Here is a 14,478-nt window from a genome sequence, read left to right on the forward strand (position 1 = left end):
ATTTTCATAGTACTCTAAGCTCTGCTAGCTTGAATAACCAATCAACACTCGACATTTATCACACACAGTCTGTTGCTGATAATATAAAAGTCATTCTGTGTCTTTTTTTTTTTTTGGATGGGGGAGGGGTTCTTCACAAAAGGAAAATGAATGAGCATATTTGACAGTGCTATCTAAATAATCTGTCTTTTATGATTGCTGAGGTTTGTTGTAATTTTTTATCCTCTTCCTTAAATGGGTGGAGCTAAAGGTATTGAGACTGACTGTGTATGAATTATGACTCTCTTTTTTTGGCCGCTTTTATTTCCACCAAACCCCTCAAAACTCAAAGATATTCATACTAGACCAAGATACATTGCATTTTATAACGGCATTAGAAATTCAGTGGTTGCATGTCTAGACGATGAACTCTGACCTTGATGAGACTGTTCACAGTACTTGATCCAGTTACAGTGTAAACTCTACAACATAACCCTGTCTTGTTAGCAAAGTTTTACCTAAGGCAACATCGTAACATGTCAAACAATGATCCATCACATCACCACTTGCTCTCATATAAAACGATGTGGGTTGTTCAACCCACGTCACAGAAGCGGCATGGAAAACTGATGCCTTAGAATAACATAAGACATCTTAGTAGAAAAGTCAGCAAGTACCAAGGCAGTAGCCCAGAGCAGTATAGACCAGTGTTAGGCTGTCCGGCACGGTTCTTTTTTTTTTTTTTTTTAGGTCCTGGATCGATCCATAACGCACACTGTCGCTCAGGCATCACAGTCTAATTACATTTTCCAAAAGGTTAAGGTATGTTTTTGTTGTTAGTTGAAATGTCAGCCAGAAAACTACGCTGTATTCAGCCTCCCTAATAATGTATACTTTTTTCCTTATTGTTGCTGTTGCATTGATCGTTAGAGGTCTTGAGAATATGTATTCTGTTTTGTTGGTGTATGTATTGACAATATGAATGATGTCTTCTCTGAGCTTTACAGTTCCATGAACTTCTTCATTACTTTATTAAGCTGTTTATCTTCGCAAGGTTAAGATGATTTATTTCATTAAGAGACACTTGGGGACTTGGCGAGTTAATCTCTGTGAAGCCACTGTGTAGTCACCTCTTTAGGCTGCCCTCACAAACTTGTTGTTGTTGTCCTGGGAGTAAGAGCTGGCTGTAGCTCATCACGCTCTGATCCTGTCTGTACTGATGCCAAGCAAATTATGACAGCAAGAAATAATAGTAGAGAAGCAGAAAAACAGGCTGGTGTTGTACTTTCTATGTAACAAAAAAAAAGTGCACATTACTTTAGAAAAAAAACCCCATCTCTGATTGATGAAAACAGCTTGTGCCATATGTTCGAAGCGCGTGTGTGTGTATGTGCGTGTGTGTGTGTGTGTGTGTGTGTGTGTGAGGAAACCCTTGCTGTGTTATGCATGGTTAACTGTAAACCCTGAGCTCATCCATCTGCTGGGTCATGTATAATCAGTGAGGGATGTCACGACCCAACGCATTCCCTCATTCATAATCAGGACTTCACAAACACAACCCTGAGCGCACTGCCGTCAGCCGCTGCCATGTAGTCAGGGGATATTTCTGTTCATACATACACACTGACACGCACAGGCATGGAGGATTTCTTTGATGCGACCGGTCAAAAAAGATTTACTTTTCGAATGATTTTTTGAAGTTAGAGTAGGTTTTTGCATTCTGTGGTTACTGATGTATTTTTTTTTTTCCACATTAAGCACATGTAATATGCACTCAGTAATAAAATATAAGCTTGAAAAAGTGGGTAGTTATAAATCTTTTAAATAAATCTGCCAAGAATGTGTCTATACAGTAGATAAATTAAAACATTTGGCTTACTTGGCCTCTCACCATGCATGTATACAAAACCTGGAACTCTGATGTTTCATATTCAGTAGCTTTTAGGGGTTTTTTTTAGTGTTGAATATAAACATAAATGTATGTGCTTTCACTTTTATAGAGTACCTGTTTTCTGTTTTTCATTTTTGTGTGACTGCTGTTTTGCTGAAGGTGTAGTCATAAAATGATTCATCTGGTTTTGTTTTGTTTAGTTTAGTTGTGGGCTTAATTAATTGTGTTCAAGGGAAGAGAGGTGTTAATACAATTAGCTGAGCAATTAATTTAAGGGATTCCGTGAAGGTAATATGACCTTTGAGGATTGTAACTTTTAATGAGCTATTGATTCAGACCTTAAGAAGCCTTTGTTTTACAGCAGGTATCTAGTGTTAGAGGCAAGATAAAAGCCTTTTGTATTCTCATTCTTTTCTTCCGTACACAAAGTGCCAAACAGACATGATACTTCTCATAGTGTGGCCACCTCTGCATTAATGCGGTTAGCCAGCTATTGCAGTGCAATAGTCTTCTTGTCTCTCACACACACTACTTTGTTATCTGTGTCACACTTTCTCACACCCAAACACACAGTCACACGTAATTACACCTCAGTTATTCAGGCTAATCATGTTACATTGACTTACCCCTGTAGTCTGTTTTCTCGCTGTAGATTTACTGAATCGTCTGTAAGATATGGATTTATCATAAGAAACTGGTGTTCTACAGTACTGGTCTAAGTGAATGTATTTGAAAGTCAAAAGCTAATGTCCTGAGAGAAAAACAAGCTTAGATACACCATATGATTGATGTAACATTAAAATGTTGTTGAGAACTGATTGAATGGGTTTTGACCACTGTGTTGTCCTGTGTTAGTCTGCAGATCCAGGCTGTGAATGCCATTGGTGCTGGCCCTCTCTGTCTCCCCCTGTTGGCTCGTACCAGACCGTTGCCCCCAGCGCCACCTCGTCTGGAGTGTGCTGCTGCCGGACCCCAGAGTCTCAAACTGAAATGGGGAGACAGCAACAACACCAAGATCCTACTCAGTGATGAGATGGCCTACAACTTACAGATGGAGGACAAGAATAGAAGGTAAAGAGGACCTGATTGTCAGTTTGATCTGAGAATTGGAGAGCATAGTGAGGTTCTGGAGGACATTGTGACATCTGTCATTTCATGTAACTGATGTTTTTGCTCCCAGTGCACTGTGATCTTTTCCATTCCTCTCTGTTCTTCATGTCTCATCCTATCGTAGGCATCATCTGAAAGATCCAGGACCAAGGAAAGCCGCTGTTAGATTTGATAAAGCATTGAATGTTTTATATTCACTGTCTATTGCTTTACATTCTCATTCAGTCAAGTGTTGTTTCAATAAAGCCGTAGATAAAAGGTTCAGTGACTGCGGTTAAAGTCTTATGATAGGTCAAGCGTTACTAATCAATCATTTTCCTGTCTTGTGGTCAAAGTGCTCATAGGCTTAGCTTATGTCAACACCTTTCCAGAACAAACCAGAAAAACTATCTTGGCACTACATCTTAACCTGCTCCTGTGCCTGTGTTAGCTTGAATCATAATTTAATTGCAGTGGTTTTCTGTGTCAAAGGAGTCTGTTGGCAGCTGTAGCGAGACTGCATGGGGCTAGACAGATGGACAGCTAATGAGAAGGAAATTAGCGTCCAGCCAACAGTGTCAGAAAGTCTCCCAATCTCATTAGCCTCCTCTAAACGGCTCTATAGGGTCTGTAAGGTATAAACTAGGTCTCAGCATCTGTCAGTGACCTGTGTCCTCAGAACAGTAACACGTGACAATTAACCTAATCTTAGAGGAATTCAGGTGCTCTACACACTCTCATGCAGGTGTGTGTATAGGAGTGCCCAAGTCCAATCATGCAGGCCCTCATAATTAGGAGTTAATTTTTACTCAGAGAACAGGTGTGTGTGTGTGCACTTTTGAGTCAGTTCGATAGAAACAGTTTTCGGTAATAGCGAGACTGATTTTTTTTTTTTTTTTTAGCATAAAGCCCTCATTTCTAGGCAATTTTCAAGTTTTTGTATCACTCTGCCCTGCTCATTGAACAGAATGATTTTTGGAAAGTTAAGTTACCCAGATACACGCATTTGCCTCAATATGGCTTATGAGATAAAGCCAAACAAATTCACAACAACGAAAGTGTGTCTTCCATTGGTCTGGAGCACCAGTTTCAGCTTAGGTTAGTGTGTACTTGCAGTTTATAAACATTTTTTCTGGGTTTTTTTTTTTTTTGGAATCATCTGTTTTACTGACATTAATTGATTGTCATAATATGACTAGTTAATCAAAATGAAATTGTGGCAGATGCTACGACGCCAGACCCAGTTGCCATTGCTCTGAAATGAACTCTGAACAAGGTAGAATTACACCCAGAATTGCGTTAGTGTGCCCATCACTATAGTAACCACAGATGTATGATCCATCAGGCCAATGTCCAGGGGATGCGAAGATAAACAGTAATAGATATTGTTTCTAACCTCTCTCTATTTCCTCCTGCTGTTTTTCTCAGTCAGTACATCAGAGTGAATAAATGTCGTGTCCATTCGCACCATGGTTATAGATCAGGGATTAGCTTTGTCTGCAGAGCTTGTCTTTCTGTGTCTCTTTCTTACCCAGCATGTCTGTACTGCTGAGTTCTGAGATGAGAGCAGCGCTGGAACGCTGTGCTCTGGTTTGAACCGTACTCTCTGTGTACATGTCCAAACCCTGAGCTTAACTTCGGGAGCTTTCTTTCATATCCACCATAAAAGAGGACATGGATTATCCCTCACTTAATTTTTTATGTCTGAAACCCCCGTAGTTCACTGTCCACTGTTTCAAAGAGCCTGTGCTGGATACAGGTGCCATGGCAACATGTGTAGAGGATAAGGTGTTCTCTCTGCATGCTTTGCAAGAGTGGGAGCAACAGTGTGTTTTTTGACAATACTTTGTCCTCATGTCATAAAACTTTGTTAATTATAGAATCTGACCTCTCGATACACTTTAATAAATGTGAACTTCATTTTGTTTCGCATCAATCTGTTGGTAATTTTTAGAGACATGGCAAAATGCCTCGTAAACACATCATTAAATGGCATCTGTCCCTGTTTTGTCGTTTTGTAGGTGTGTTTGTGTTTTTGTTTGTATGTGTGTATGTGTGTGTGTGTGTGTGTGTGTGTGTGCCAGAGCAGAACAGGGCCATTACTCATGATAAGAGAGTTGGCTCTCTCCATGCTGCTGTGACAGATTTGGTACCAATCTTACAGTACCGTCGCACCCACCAGCATTTTAATGTATTTTTCCTCAATTGATTTAAAAGTAAAAAAAAAAATGTATCAAATATTATTGAAATACCAAGGGTCAGATCATACTGCTGTAATATCAAACATCATCTCCTTTTTTTCCTCTAGAGGGATTTATCGGTAAAAACTAAACATAGATTTGAAACAACTTTCTCTCCTAGATCTAAAAAGCCTGAGTAAAAGTCTGTATGTTTTATTTCAGGTTTGTCACAATCTACCGAGGGCCGAGCCACACATATAAGGTACAGAGACTAACCGAATCCAGCAGCTACTGCTTCAGGATCCAGGCTGTGAGTGAGGCAGGAGAGGGTCCTTTCTCAGACACCTATACTTTCAACACCACCAAATCTATGCCTCCAGCACTCAAAGGTGAACAACTGTCTCCAACACACACACACACACACACACTCTCACTGCAGACTGGCCTTTCGTGGCGTTCGCGTCGTCATGTATCGTAGCTTGCCGTGTCTACATTCAGTGAAATGCTATGTGAACCTCGGGTATGTGTTTGGAAATGGTTCCTCTTTCTTTTTACAGCCCCCAAGGTCATCCAACTGGAGGGCAACATGTGTGAGGTTACATGGGAGAGCATTCCACCAATAAGAGGAGATCCCATCAGCTACATCCTCCAAGTGCTGGTGGGGAGGGAATCTGAATACAAACAGGTGAGCCTGTTGAAAAATAATATTGGTGCAAATTTATATGTCAGAAAAGATTGAGGTTTTGCCTGTTGTGGAAGGCATGTGTACCCTCTATTTGAGACCTAATTGCAATTCTAACTCTGTAAAGGTTTCACCAACATTTTTCTTTGAAATTATTCAAACGTGTCATAATATCATCTTTAAAAATTGGATTTCCAATATGGCAAAGGTTCAGAGCGCCCTCACCAGCCGTGAAATTCCTTTTCCACTAAATGTGTCAGATATTTTACACTACTTGATTCCAGCTTAATCTTCATAGTTCAAGCATGTCAAATATGGATTTAGATTTTACAACCTGACAAACTTATAGCCTACAATGCAAATTTACTTTAAACGGAAGTGCTTCCTTATCTATTCTGAGCTCCGCGCAGCCCAGCGCTCAGGTTTCCTCAGAAAAAGATATGATCTGCAGGGTGTTAGATCAGGACAGGACAGTCCATCCATCAGCTCTGGCTTTGGCCATTAGCATTCAGAGTCTAAGGCTGCTCAGTACTGTGGCAGGGTGGTGGTCCTGCAGTATCACGGGGTAAATAGCATGAGCTTCACGTCAGTTTCACCGCCGTTACCGCAGCTAATGACTCAGTGACACAGCACTGAACAGCAATAAAAAGAAAAAAAGCAAACGTCTCCGCCTTCTCATTAACAAACAAGAATTTCTCTAATTGTTCTTCATTAGAAATTGAGAAAATGGTTCTACAGCTATTCTACACTGTGAGCGATGAAATGTATTTGACTTGACTAAAATTAAAATGCCTATTGTTTTACAGAAAGAAAGACGAAACAGATAGATGACAATCTGGCAGCATTGCCCTTCAGTGCTAAATTGACATTTAATGCTCATATAAAAAATGCTACTTTGACTTGAATTATGAGGACATTAAGATTAAGGGAGTCTCTAATCTGCAATAAAATCAGACTTCAGAGTTTCTCATTGTTAAGACTCTAAGGGTGATTAAGGAATTCACATAGAGATGCATGGCCTTTCTGAGCAAGTTCATGGCTAAGGCTAATCCTTCACATTAATGTTAGTCTGTGGAGGCTATTCATCATTCTGGGACATTTCCAGTGTAGGCATGCAGTCTGTGTTAGAAAAGGCTACTGGCAGGGTTTCTTTGAGTACACACAGCTTTGGCAGCTCTCAGAATAAATGTGAGTAGAAAGGGACGTCTTAAATGTGTGCATGACTGTGTGCTAATGTGCGATGGAGTGAGACACTGAATGTATTCAGGAGTCTGTTTGCCAGGTCAGCTATAATGGTTTCAGTGGCCATCTTCTGTTTGCCGTTCCTTTGGAATGTCTGAGTATACACTGCAGAAAGATTCACAGCTGAAACTTGACTGTTATAGTCCTCCACTGCACGGCTGCATATACAGACACACACACACACACACACACACACACACACACACACACACACACACACACACACAGAGGGTGATGCTTTTGGCAGTTTACATGTATATTTGGATTGGCTAAAACTGATTAATAGTTGTTTTATTTTCACTTATTCAGTAAAAACATGAAATAATAGCCGCTAATGTGCATTAACTGCTGAACAGTTGAAGCTCATCTGATCTAATCTAGTCCTGCTACCTTGAAAGATTACTCTGTTCGGCAGTAATGGAACCATCATAGACTTGTTTGCTCGCTTCCATCAGACAAACAGGTCCAAAAATGAGCATCCTCCATGTGGACTAAAATTGGCCTTTTTGGGGGAATTGCATGATTGTCTCTCACCAGCTGTTGAGCTAGAGTCTTTTTAATGAAGACTGTCACATTCATGACCAGCATAGACACAGCCCCCTAAGGACACGGATTAGCCCTCTCTGTCTTCCCCCTGGCTCTAACACACTCTCTCTCCAGTAGCAACAATCTCAAACCAATGGAAAAGAACAGAAAAACGAGGTGCCATGCAGAGCAGCCTGAAGCCACTGCAGTTTATTTTTTTATGAGACCAATATAGTCAGTCAGCTCCCTGTTATTTTCTAACACGGTATTTGAGAGCGGATGCCTGCTCTGTTGATAGTTTACCATTTTGTAAGGTTTCTATTTTTATGGAAAGGGAGAAAGGACTAGTACTAGTAGACTGATAAGCTTGCTTACAATATGAGACAGAGAATGGATTGCCGGACGATGCAGTCTATATTAATGGAACTTTACCATTTCGAGTGAGAGTGAGAATTCTTCAGCTGTTAGAATAGCTTTTGTCCTCAAGTTTTAATTGAGAACCAAGAAAAAAATGTATTTTCTTGGGTCCATTTATTTTACTTATTATAAGGTTTCCATGTGTATCCACAGTTTGGCTTCTTGAAGCTGCTGAGTGGATGAGGCAAACTGAATAGGCAAATTGCTTCTTGGAACTATTTTTCATCTGCCATGCTTTCAAAGATGAATTCATCTGACTTAAATTCAATGAAATGCAGATTTCTATCTGAAATGGGATTTTCTTTGTTTATGTTTTTCTTTGCTGAGGTTAATATTGGAGTTTGTCTCCAACTGTTCTTTCTGAATTACTTGCACTGCAGCAAATGCCTCAGTCCAGTACAAATTGACAAAGGAAATAGAATATTGAGCTTGATGTGACTTAACCCTGGTGTTAAACCAAATATATTGGCACACAGGGCACACTGTGGGAGTGCCAGATAAATTGCCCTGGCCTGAGGCTTGAGAACAGTGACACTAAGTCTTAACAAAAGAAATCTTTGCATCATTCTAACGGTGACTGCTGAAAGATGTAAATGGAAGCAGTGACTTGACAGCATGCCCCCTGGTTGCCAGCCCAGGTGTCAGAGCGTGTGATCACTGCTTTGGTTTCTGCGACTGTAAATTGATCAGCGCTCAAGCGTGTCTCGTTTAACTTCAGTGACTCTAATTAGATGTGGGACTGCTCAATGAGAAGATCTGAAGGGCAAGGTCTGAGACATTTTTCAAGCCTCTCCTCTGGTTCCTCATGCTGAAATTAATTCAGGGAACACGATGTGGTTCATTGTTTATTTGTTTGTTTGTTTGTTTGTTTGTCTGTACTATTAGCGCCGAGACGATCTTTCAGTGGTTTGCAGACTGAACAGCTTTTGTTGAAATTGTTCAGAAAACAAGTGCCAAAATATCCCATAGTTGTTTTAGATAGGGATTGTACTACACTGTTATGACATGGGAGTAAGATGATGATGATGTTGATGATCATGACTCGCACAGCTTGATCTCATAGGAATCGTCATATCTGGCTTCATATGAAAAGGCTATCGGTTAATTTTCAGCACCACGGGACGTGACACTGATTGTGTTGGGGGGTGCACCAGACTTGGCTTTAGCATGGCTTTAGATCAAAATCTTGTCTACTGTGGGAGCTTCATGTTTCTAGGATTTTCTCGTAAGACAAGCATGTGAAGGAGTTTATTTTCCCAAATGTTCTGCTAAAAGCAAGAATATCTGTCATATTGGTGTCACTGACTATCGGCTGCACCCGTGACAGTTCATGGCAGATGTATAAACTTTATGGCATAAAATAAACCACAGACACCAATAGCTATTCTCAAAATGGCTAAAAACGCTTTTTTTTCCCCCCCTTCTCTCCATGCAGGTATATAAGGGGGAGGGTTCTTCGTTCCAGATCTCGGGTCTACAGATCAACACAGAATACCGTTTCCGTGTGTGCGTTTGCCGTCGATGCCAGGACAGTACTCAGGAGCTGTGTGGCCCCCTCAGTCCCTCTTCTCTGTTCACCATGCGCCGTACTGAGCTGGCAATGCCCGGGGAGGCGGCCACCAGCACTACAGCGAACGCCATGGGCATCCTCTCCACTGACGAACGCTTTGCCGCGGCCCTCGTCGGCGCTTTTGCCGCCCTCTCGTTCCTTATTGCCTTCATAGTGGAATACTTTTTCATGGAGTGAGGGAAGAGCATGGCACCTAGCCAAGAAAGAGAACATTTATAGGGGAAAACAAAACGAAACAAAAAAAACAGAAAAACAAAACAAAGAACACTTGAGGTATACATCTGACACTACGCATTGTAGTTTGAGTATGTATTCATTCTCTTCTCCTCTCTTTCTTTTGTGTCGTCTGTATCCATTCTTCCTCTCCAACTGCTCTCTCACTCATTCATGATACGATGTCTGGATTTTGCTCGACAGAAAGCTGAAGTCTTTGCCGCACCTTGGGAAAAGCAAATTCAGATTATCATGGCCTTACGTGTGTTCACTAGGCAGTCTGATTTGCATGGTTTTTTTTTTTGTTTTGTTTTTTGTTTTGTTTTTTTATCCCTTTACATGTACGTACGTATACAAAAAGAAAAAAAAATGTTTTGATGGCCTTACTATGTTCAATGTTTTAGCCAAGTGTGTTTCAGTGCATCTTTTTTTTTACAGCCATATTCAAAATATAGGCATCATAGCTTTAACATGATACACTTTTCATACTCTGCAATTTTTACCTGTTCATGCACAGTTTTATGTAATGTTTCTATTGAGATCAACCAGTATCACAATGCTGAAAACAAACACTAAAATCGCATTTCAACAGTAAGGCTAGTCTAAAGCCCCTGCATTAAGCTGCCAAAGCAAATTGCAATCCAAGTGTGGTTTTAGTGATGCTGCTATTGTGTGTTTTTTTTTTTTTTTTTCCTAAGAAAGAATGGAACCAGTTATCTAATATATACATGTATATGAAAATATCTAAAAAAAAAAAAAAAAATCTATAGAGGTAATGTAATATAAATGACTTTGGGTTTGAAGTGGATCTCTCTAATGGAGTATGAGTCAACTCACATTTTATGGTGCTTTTCAAATCTGTGGTCAGTAGTGGTGTAGGAAAGGTTTTGGGACAGTATTCTATACCACATGGATTTGGTAGAAGTCTCTCAGACACCACACACCCTCCCAATGAAGAAAATCGGTTGTCATTGGACGCTGTAAAAATCTTGGACCTTTGATTGGTCGTCTTGCCTTGGGTCTCTTATCCTAAGGTTCTGGCCACAGTCTTTGGCCAATCCCCACTCTTCCCCCATTCAGCTGCCATTCTTGTCTGTACTAACAGTGAGCGGCTGTGTCTCTGTTCTCTCCTTGCTCCCACGTTTCTCTACATTGCCCTCCATGTAGACTCATACACCCAGGGACCAGGAAATGTCACTATGCTCAGTTAAGTGTTGGCCGGCTAAAGCCACAAAAAACCCAGTGCATTTCTGTGAATCACAACTAGTGTGTGTACTGCTAATCACTGTGTGAATGTCTCAATACCTTTATCACTAAAAGCCTCATATATATCTGCCTGTAGCTCTGTTATCTGGCCCCGTGTAATCCTTTTCTCTTCTCTCTGTCCTTAAAATCTCATTTGGAATTTCTGAGGTGCTTTACTGATGTGATCAAAGCAGCGATGAATTCCTCATCTCTCTCTTTACCGAACAACAGTGTATGAACAATGCCAAACATAATGGGAAAAGGGCACTTACAATGCATCTTAAGCCACGTAAAGGTACAAACCAGCAGATCCCATTGATCCAAAGAATTTTTTTTTCAATGTTCCACATTTGCAGATGACTTTGGATATTTTTTATGATAGGGGGAAAAAAGAGAGAAGGGCCAATGGGGGGTGGGGCTGTGGTAGTCAGCAAGCCCCGTCCCCTGCCCTGACTGACAGCCTGTATTGTACCTCAGGGACATGGACATTTCAGAGGTGAAGAAATCAATTCAATGTTTCCAAGAGGGTGCTGCAAACACTACGTTCTTGAGTATGATTATGTCATTGCTGTCGTCACTATTGTAGCCTCTCTGTCATCTGCCTTTGCAATTTTTATGCATTTCTACTTTTATTTCTTTCTTGCTTAAGCTGTGCCTTGCTCAAATGTGCCCGTACGCAGAATCGTTTACTAGCTCAAAATACCTTTGCCAAAGTTAATGGGAAAGTAAGGTATCATTCTTTTTAGGTTTATTTATACTATATATTGCATTCAGTACTTTAAATGCCAATTTCAGTGCAATCTTCATTTATTTATTTTTTAAAAATTAAGAGACAAGTGTAGTTATATACTAATTTTTTTTCTCCTGTAGCATGTCATTTTTTTCTGTTTTGTTCATTTTTTATGGTAGATTTATAATTAAGGCCAGCATTCCTAATATTAATAACCCTGAATTTATTTTCTTTCAGTAATTGGGAACATGTAGCACATACAGTGGTGTAATCAGTTACATTTTCATATAACCAAATGCCTACTCATCTCCTCTCAAAGAAGTGCTGAACCTACAGCCCAGCATATTTGCATAGAGACTTGTAGCGAGTGTTTAACCAGGTCTTTGGTTTTTGTAATGGGATATAAATAGCTACATTTGGCATTGCTATAGTGTTATGAAGCTTATGTTATCATACTGTTTGCCAAAGCTGAGGCTTGTCCACTTTATTTTACTTTTGTTTATTTAAGGGGATATGTGAGAAATCCGTTTTAACACTAGAGCATTCTTATCTTGAAAAGGAAGATGTTAACTTGATCTGTGATTACACTTTATCTTTTGTAGAGAATATTGTGCCATTTATATGTGTAACTCCTTTGAGGTGAAATTCTACACGTTATTTCTCACTCAAAGGTAAGAAAAACAATCAAACTATGTTTTGAGACAAATGATCTTTTTTTTTTTTCTTTTTTTTTCCATACATGTCCTAGCGCAATAGTGAACTTATCCAGTATTTTTTTTTTTTTTTTGCTAGGAATTTATATAGAGAGTTATAGAGGTATATAGTATGACAACTAACAGAAATGAAGCACTTTTTTAAAGCAAAACAGTCTTTATTAGATTTATCATGATCAACCTGTAATGCTTAATTCAGTCATTGTCTCTATTGTATTCAAATTAATTGTATCCGTACAGTTTAAATTATAATGAAGATGTCTATTCAGCTGTTTGGTAGACATGATCACATTTGACATGAGGTCAAATAAGTCCATTTGTTGGCCTGTACTGTCAGCCCAAAGGTCTCTGTCGGGTCCTGACCTGTCTGCAGGTTGGCACGGAGCCCAGGTCCACTGTTTTCTCAAAATCTTGGTCCTTCAATACGCTGAGTGGTTTCAAAAAAAAAAAAAAAAAAAAAAGCTTAAGTTCTGTTATTCAACTACAAGTATGTATTTTTTATATTATGTTTTCTTTTTTTCTTTTTCTTTTTGGAAATTAATATGGATTTGAGATTGAGCAGTACAATTCCCAGAGTGACCCCTGAAAAATGTATAGAAACGTAAATGTTTTCAACTATTTTCCAAAAAAGTCTATTTTTACCTCACAGTTTGAAAAACATTTAAAAACATTCCAAGCTTGTCATGATCTACAATTTTTCAGAATCATACTTTTTTTTTTCTTGTAATGTAAATGTTAGACAAGTTCATATGCATTATATAAATGAAACTGCCATATCAATGTTAATGTATAGATTTTTGCAAATACTACCCTATGTATGTAAGACTTAACTGTATCTGTAGCTTATATGTAATATATTTATACCCAATAAATGTTTTAATTTTTTCTGATATTGGGACTGTATTTGACTGTTTTTATGTTGTTCATTGATGTTTTATTTAATAGCAGTAATTGATCTGTAATGCTTCTTAGGCAGCATTCACTCATTACTTGTGTAAGGGACATGAGCACTATGTTTTGCAAAGGACGGATGAAAAACTATAATAGTGCATCATTTATATTTATTTCACTATTTTATCATTACTTTTTTTTTTTAATCACAGAGGTTCTTCTTAAATGTAAAATAATTCCTGTGTCCAGGAAACTTCTCAAAAATATTGTGTTATTTCAGCTAAAACTAAAGTTTCAGTACTGCAGTTCACTTCTGAAGCAGCTCCAATAGGAATGTATTCCCGCCGCCCGCTGAACCTGGTTTACCTCAGAGCATTCATCGAAAACCTGTAAAAGTCAAGTTGCATTGTGCTGGGGCCAAATGAGCATTCCTCCAGTTTCTTTTTGTTCATTTCCCTCACTCAACCCCTTGCTCTTTTTTCTGACTTTTTTTTTTTTTGCCAGAGCCAGCTGATCTTCTGCCAGCTCAGGATTTACTCAAGGTTCAATACAGCCCTGGGTAGATTACAATCATTTGTAAATCTAAAGGCCATTTCTCTTTGCTTTCATCAGGAAAAGCCACGTGTTAGCGCATCGCTGTGTCAGCTTTGTCCTTAGCACAGGTTTTATTGAACAGGTCAGACTTTTTCATGGCCACTGCCTCATAAACAGTCCTGTTATGGTAACCAGCACCTCCATCAGTATTTTAGTATTACAACACAAAGGACACACTTCATTTAAATAGATCTAAATAAATCAGTCGGCCAGGTTTTTACCCAGTCAACGTTGATTATGCTACTAATGCTCCATATAGAGGCACAAACATCCACACAGATAACCATTAGCAGCACTATTGTCGTGACACACGAGAATTTGCACCCCATCTTTTGTGCTATCTATTGTTCCTGCATGTACAATTACAAGACATATTGCTTTCTTTGAGCTCTCACTGTGCATTTGTGGTGTGTCAATGTTCTTTCTCATCCAGATAGGGTTTAGATTATTGCACCAACTGAACCTGTCAGTCTCTCGCTGACAACATCTATAGTCCTGTTCTTCCTTTGATTGAATC

At 39.3% G+C, this 14,478-nt stretch overlaps 1 protein-coding gene across 1 annotated transcript in view; it reads left to right on the forward strand.

The window, feature by feature from the left end:
- The window catches only part of fndc3ba (fibronectin type III domain containing 3Ba), a 98,808-nt gene extending 88,727 nt beyond the window's left edge, over positions 1 to 10,081 (forward strand). Inside the window, exons 23-26 of the mRNA XM_030776075.1 lie at positions 2,726 to 2,941; positions 5,362 to 5,528; positions 5,697 to 5,824; positions 9,441 to 10,081. Coding sequence (XP_030631935.1) covers positions 2,726 to 2,941; positions 5,362 to 5,528; positions 5,697 to 5,824; positions 9,441 to 9,752 — 823 coding nt within the window. The 3' untranslated portion in view covers positions 9,753 to 10,081. The remainder of the gene's footprint in view (positions 1 to 2,725; positions 2,942 to 5,361; positions 5,529 to 5,696; positions 5,825 to 9,440) is intronic.
- Positions 10,082 to 14,478: the final 4,397 nt, after the last annotated feature.

The sequence above is a fragment of the Chanos chanos genome, chromosome 5 (assembly GCF_902362185.1).
Source record: "Chanos chanos chromosome 5, fChaCha1.1, whole genome shotgun sequence".
Classification (NCBI taxonomy): domain Eukaryota; kingdom Metazoa; phylum Chordata; class Actinopteri; order Gonorynchiformes; family Chanidae; genus Chanos; species Chanos chanos.